The 6000-nt window shown below is 40.5% G+C and overlaps 1 protein-coding gene across 1 annotated transcript in view; it reads left to right on the top strand.

Moving 5' to 3' along the window:
• Positions 1 to 6000, top strand: part of asap1b (ArfGAP with SH3 domain, ankyrin repeat and PH domain 1b) — a 41527-nt gene that overhangs the window by 21379 nt on the left and 14148 nt on the right. Inside the window, exons 4-7 of the mRNA XM_053342837.1 lie at positions 757 to 943; positions 3815 to 3900; positions 5450 to 5565; positions 5684 to 5751. Coding sequence (XP_053198812.1) covers positions 757 to 943; positions 3815 to 3900; positions 5450 to 5565; positions 5684 to 5751 — 457 coding nt within the window. The remainder of the gene's footprint in view (positions 1 to 756; positions 944 to 3814; positions 3901 to 5449; positions 5566 to 5683; positions 5752 to 6000) is intronic.

Below are 6000 nucleotides of genomic sequence, written 5' to 3'. Positions count from 1 at the left end.
AAGTACTCTCTGAGATGTAAAAAAACGCCTATCTATGATGTCATTTTAACCGTATGTGAACTTTAAAGACTGTGTAAAGTGAATTCAGACATTTTCTTCTGAACACATTAAATAGGTCATAACTGTATTTTTTTTTTTTAAAAAGGTGTAAAAAACATTTCAACCATTTAGATTTGAATTGTGGAGCTAGGCTTCACAAACTGTGTTTCAGTTTCCGGCCCCTGCTGCTGTAGAGGTATAAATACATTCAGCACACACTACTACTACTACAGTCTACAGTTAGCCAGTTAGTTGAGTTAGCCACCAAGCTAGTAGCTGAGTTAGCCGCCGAGCTAGTAGCTGAGTTAGCAGCAGAAAGCTCTCAGACCTAGCGTGCATGTTTCTGGCATACAGTCTATGGTTTCTGGTAGTGGTGGTGACTTTGATTGACAGGTCACACTTGGTAGGGGGCGGGGCTTCAGCGTTTGGGAGCAGAGAAAGAGGCTGATTTTTACACAACTTTGAAGCCTAATTTCACATATTTGGTGATTTTTTTTTAATCATTCAAATTTGGCAGGGTGGTTAACAACACACTTTTCTGTGGTATGTCAAACTCAGAACACATATTTATTCTTACTTTACACAGACTTTAAATATGTGTGGAATGAAGAATCAATCTCAAGTTAATATTTATGAAGTAGTAGTAGTTCAAATAACACCTAAGAACTACATTTATTTAGTTTTCTAACGCTCTCCTCCATGTTTTTTTCCCCACAGGACGGTGAGGAAGGAGTTCATCAATGCTAAATATGTGGACCACAAGTACGCGAGGAAGACATGCACGTCTGCGGCAGCTAAAATGATCGAACTATTTGAGGCGGTCCAGTCCAGGGATCTGCTGGCCCTCATCCAGGTCTACGCAGAGGGGGTTGAGCTTATGGAGCCTCTTCCGGAGGCGGGGCCGGTGAGTGTGAGGGACAGGGAATTTAGTTTTTAGGGGGTTTGAAGAGCTGAAAACTGTTTTAATTTTAATTATTTTATAACAAAGAAGTAGTCTTAATAAAAACTTTTCAGAGAGAGATTTGTGAATTATCCAGAACAGGATATTAATTAGTGTTCCTGAATGATCATTTTTATCATTATTTCAGCAAAAAGCTTCTTAGATGTAAAGATTTATTGCTTTTTCTTTGTCATACATGAAAGCAAACTGAATATATTTGAGTTTTTTGGACTGTTAGTCGAACAAAATAACACAGATGAAGGCGTCTGGCAAATTATAACAATCATTTTATAACATTTTCTGCCATTTTATAAACCAAATGATTAATTGAGAAAATAATTGAGGTAATGCACCAATAGTTAGCTGCAGCCCTAGTTTACATGACATGCTTTTTCGACCACGTCAGAGAGGAAAATGTGATTATAACGATCCTGAATGACGGCATTTAAAGGCGGGGTGAAAAGCTTTCCATCACATAAGAGAGATAAGAGAGAGAAAACTGACTTTGGAAAAGGTTTCAAATGCTCTTCAAACATCCTATAAGCACTTTTAATGGAACATTACAACCCCACTAACCCCACAGATAAGACTATGTATATAATATATAATAAGGCTATAACAGTATATAATAAGACTAAGAAGAAGAAGAAGAAGACCATATATTTTAGTGAGAGTGAAAATAGGTGTTTCTTTTGTGATTTTGGTGAACTGGCCCTTTAAGTATTGCAGATTTCTGGGAAGTTTTGGTTTAACTTTGACGTTATAGACTTTTAAAAAATGTAGAGCTGCAACAATTTTCATAATTGATGGAGAGTGGTGACTGAGCATGCCGCATAATCGCAGCGTCACTGGTTTTACTCTTGTGTCATTCTCCTCTCTTTTTCTCTTTCTCTCTCCCTCCCTCCCTCTCTCTCTCTCTCTCTCTTTCTGCCTCCCTCCCTCTCTCTTTCCTTGTTTCCTGTCGGCCTTTATGCCATCTACTTTCAAATTAAAACACAATACCCTCTCTCTCTCTCTCTCTCTCTCTCTCTCTCTCTCTCTCTCTCTCTCTCTCTCTCTCTCTCTCTCTCCCTCCCACGCTCTCTCTCTCTCTCTCTCTTTCTCCCTCCCTCTCTCTCTCTCTCTCCCTCTCTCTCCCTCTCTCTCTCTAGGTCTCTCTCCCTCTCTCTCTCTCTCTCTCTCTCTCCCCCTCTCTCTCTCTCTCTGTCTCTGTCTCTCTTTCTCTCTCCCTCTCTCTCTCTCTCTCCCTCCCTCCCTCCCCTCTCTCTCTCTCTCTCTCTCTCTCTCTCTCTCTCTCTCTCTCTCTCTCTCTCTATCTCTCTCCCTCCCTCTGTTTCCTGTCGGCCTTTATGCCATCTACTTTCAAATCAAAACACAATACGCTATCGATTGATATGTGGGTAAATTGTTAAGTCTCTAAAATGTCAGAAAAATGTTGATCAAAGCCAAAGATGACGTCCTTAAATGTGTTATTTTATCCACAACCATTCTTTATTCAGTTATTATCACAGAGGAGTAAAAAAACTCAATGAATCAATGATCAGAAAAGTCTGTGATACATTTTCTTGTCTTTAATCGCTGCAGCTGTAGCAGTCCGCTCAGCTGTACTTCTCTCTCTCTCTCTCTCTCTCTCTCTCTCTCTCTCTCTCTCCCTCTCTCTCTCTCCTCTCTTAAACTGCTGCAGTACATTGCATCATTGATCATCATGTATGATCTCACACTAGACTTTTAAACACACACTCTCTGCTGCTCATTCCCAGCAGGGACAACAGACGCTGACACATTTCTGCCAGTTGGTGAATAATTCGGTGGTTAGAAAAAAAAAAAATGGGTGTAACAGTCGGAAAAACATGCGACCAGCAGGTGGTGATATCCAGCCAACCACACACCAACACCACCACCACCACCACCACACAGCCGGGGCATCGTCTTTGTCGAGTCCATATTTACTCAGATGATTCATGTCTCTGCTTTTTTTTTTATTTTATTATTAAATTTTTTATTCTGTGGTTTAGCCAGCTGCTGCTTCTTTCTTTCTTTCTTTCTTTTCTCCGCTTTCTTTCCCTTTCTTTACCCCGCTGATTTTTCCTACATATATATAAAAAAGCGAAAGCCTTAAAATAACAAGCAGTAAATGGTGGAGATCCTGCTGCAGCGTAAACAATGTGTGTGATCAGACTTAACGTGACATAAATGGGTCAAGGTTTCGTAACACAGACATGGCACTGCTGTAATGAAAAATTAAGTGTACAATGCAGCAGCAGTGGGATATTTTTTTGTTTTTTTGGAGGAAGGGGGGGGGGTGGAGGGGTTGGGGGTGACGGAGAGGGCTGCTGCTGTTACTGCTGCTGCTGCTGCTGTCTGCGCAATGCTATGAAGGAGTCTGACTCATTGATATCTGATCTGCTCCTGTCAGTACATCCGAATAGCTGCAGACAGCACAGTGACATCAGACAGGAATAGATAACTAAATGCAGCTTCTAAGATACCATATAAGATGCAAAGATGCTGCAAAATAATAATAATAATAAAACACATATTTCATCTTTAATCTCCCGTCCATTTAAAGACATTAAAGTCAGGATCTTTGCTTTAATACGCAGATTCTGGTGCAATTACGGTTAGATTTCTGCATAATTCCTGCAGAAAATGTTTTATTTTTAGGAGCCATTTTGTTTACCGCAGCTTGTTTAAATGCTGAAAGAGACTCGACGACAGAGAGCGAGAGAGAGAAAGAGAGAGAGAGAGAGAGAAAGAGAAAGAGGAGTGCAGAATGGATGCTGCCTCCTAGATTTGTCTCACCGTGTCTTTGCTGTGTTTGATGGCCCCCTGCAGGAAGTCGGAGAGACAGCACTGCACTACTCTGTACGGACTGCTGACCAGACCTCGCTGCATTTGGTCGACTTCCTTGTGCAGAACAGGTACATTTCCCTCATCAGAGTGTTCAAAAAAACACAAAAACAGTGTGAAATAAGAGTTTTTATTGTTTTTACAGGCTAAAAAGCTTTTGAATGGTCCCTAAACACACCGGTGGGTTATAGAAAAATGATGAATCAACCAACTCTTTAGTGAAAACATGCATGCATTTGATATATGAGTCTGCTGCTGAGTCTCTGCTCTGTGCTTCAGTCTGTATTATTGTATTAAAGCGGTGGAGGCTTGCAGAGGGAAAAGCTTAGCAGCCACACAGCACAGCACAGCACAGCTCAGCTCAGCTCAGATTCCCACAAGGCAAACAGAAATGGGTCAAGCACTTGTTCTCTGCTTTAATTTATTCCTCTCTTTTCAATTGTTTACCCACCACTGCTTCGGTAGCCTCCACACACAGTAGAAGAAGAAGAAGAAGGAGTAGAAGGAGAAGAAGAAGGAGAAGTGGAAGCCTCTCATTAATTAATAGCTCGTGCTCATGCAGAGTCACGCGTAGAGCTCGTTATTTAAAATATTTCTCTCAGCCTTTGTGGGGATCCACTTAAGATGTGAGAGAGACTCATTATGTCCTGTAGCTGCTGTTAATAGTGTAGTGTGAGGTTTCATGACTAATACACAGTTTGTTTTTCTAAGCATTTACCATTATGTACTAAAATAACAGTCAGGTGCACACATAAGAGCATTTAAAGAGGTTTTTCTCACTGTAATCATTCATCCTGTTTATACTTGATATTAAAAAATATCCTTTAAATGTGCTGGAGGCCAAAAATCCACATGCTTTATATACAAAAAAATGATTTGAAGCTTATATGAGGCTTCAGCAGTCAAATAAAGTGGATATCTGACACATTTACAGTCCTTTTAAGCATCTAATTCCCTTTTTTGTGTTTCCCTGTTGAGCTGTGGTGGAAGTATAGTAACAAAAAGAGGGAGTTTGGCTCTAAAAACACTGTAACATTGAATCATAGAAGACTTGATTTGACTCATTTGGACAGCTGAAGCTTCATATTAGCTTCAGATCAACTTTAAAATACAGTTTTTTGACAATGGTGGATTTTGTCCTCCATCACTTTGCATTGTAAGTGCATTATGAAGGGGTCTTCTAATGTTCTGTATGAACAGGAGGAATGATTACAACAAGAAAGAAACAGGTTTTAATGTTCAGGATGGGCTCTTGACCCCTGACTCAACTTTAATTCATCATCTTACATCCTAATTTTTGCTATTATGAGAGACTTTTTAAAGGGGAAAACACATATATATGCAGTTTATCTCATATTACATCACAAGAGCCTTTGTTGTTTTGCTATATATTATATTATTTATTTATTTATTTGTGTTTTTTGTGTGCAACGAGCTGCTCCAAGCTAATTTCCCCCTTTTTTGTGGAATTAACAAAACAGTTTTTATTGTACTGATTCATTAACCTGAAGCTGCAGGACTGTGGAAAACTCCTCGAGCTCTTGTGACCCTTTGCCCTAACCCTCTCTCTGTCTGTGTGTGTGTGTCTCTGTGTGTGTGTGTTTTGTTTTTTTTAACTAGCGGAAACCTGGATAAGCAGACGGAGTGGGGGAACACCGCCCTCCATTACTGCTGCATGTACGAGAAGCCCGAGTGCCTCAAGTTACTCCTGAGGGGCAAACCGGCCACCGACATCCGTGAGTCACACATGTCGAGGTTCATCCTCTCTCGTTTGGCGTCTCGCCTCCTTCGCCCTTATCAGACTCCATCTCTCTCTCTTTAACTGTTGAATGTCCCCTTCCCCCCCCCTTTCAGCCAATCAGAACGGAGAGACAGCGCTGGATGTTGCCAGGCGACTGAGGAACAGCCAGTGCGAGGAGGCAGTAAGTATTTCTCAGCTTCATGCACATCACAGGAGGGTTTTTAAATAGTCTATAAACACTTCTTAAATTAAAAAAATAAGAATTAAAAACACAATTTATTACTGTAAAGATCGCTGTGAGACATTTAGACTTTTTACTGAGCAGTTTTTTTATGGGTGAGATGAGGAAAGAAAAACAACACTAGATGGCAGTCGAAGGTCTGTGTCCAGCCTCAGGCAACGAGGACAGCAGAGTGGAAATAATTGTTGA

This window comes from Scomber japonicus, chromosome 21 (assembly GCF_027409825.1).
Source record: "Scomber japonicus isolate fScoJap1 chromosome 21, fScoJap1.pri, whole genome shotgun sequence".
NCBI classification, from domain to species: Eukaryota; Metazoa; Chordata; class Actinopteri; order Scombriformes; family Scombridae; genus Scomber; species Scomber japonicus.
The sequence above is the reverse complement of the archived record's forward strand: the minus strand, read 5'-3'. Positions and strand labels throughout refer to the sequence as shown.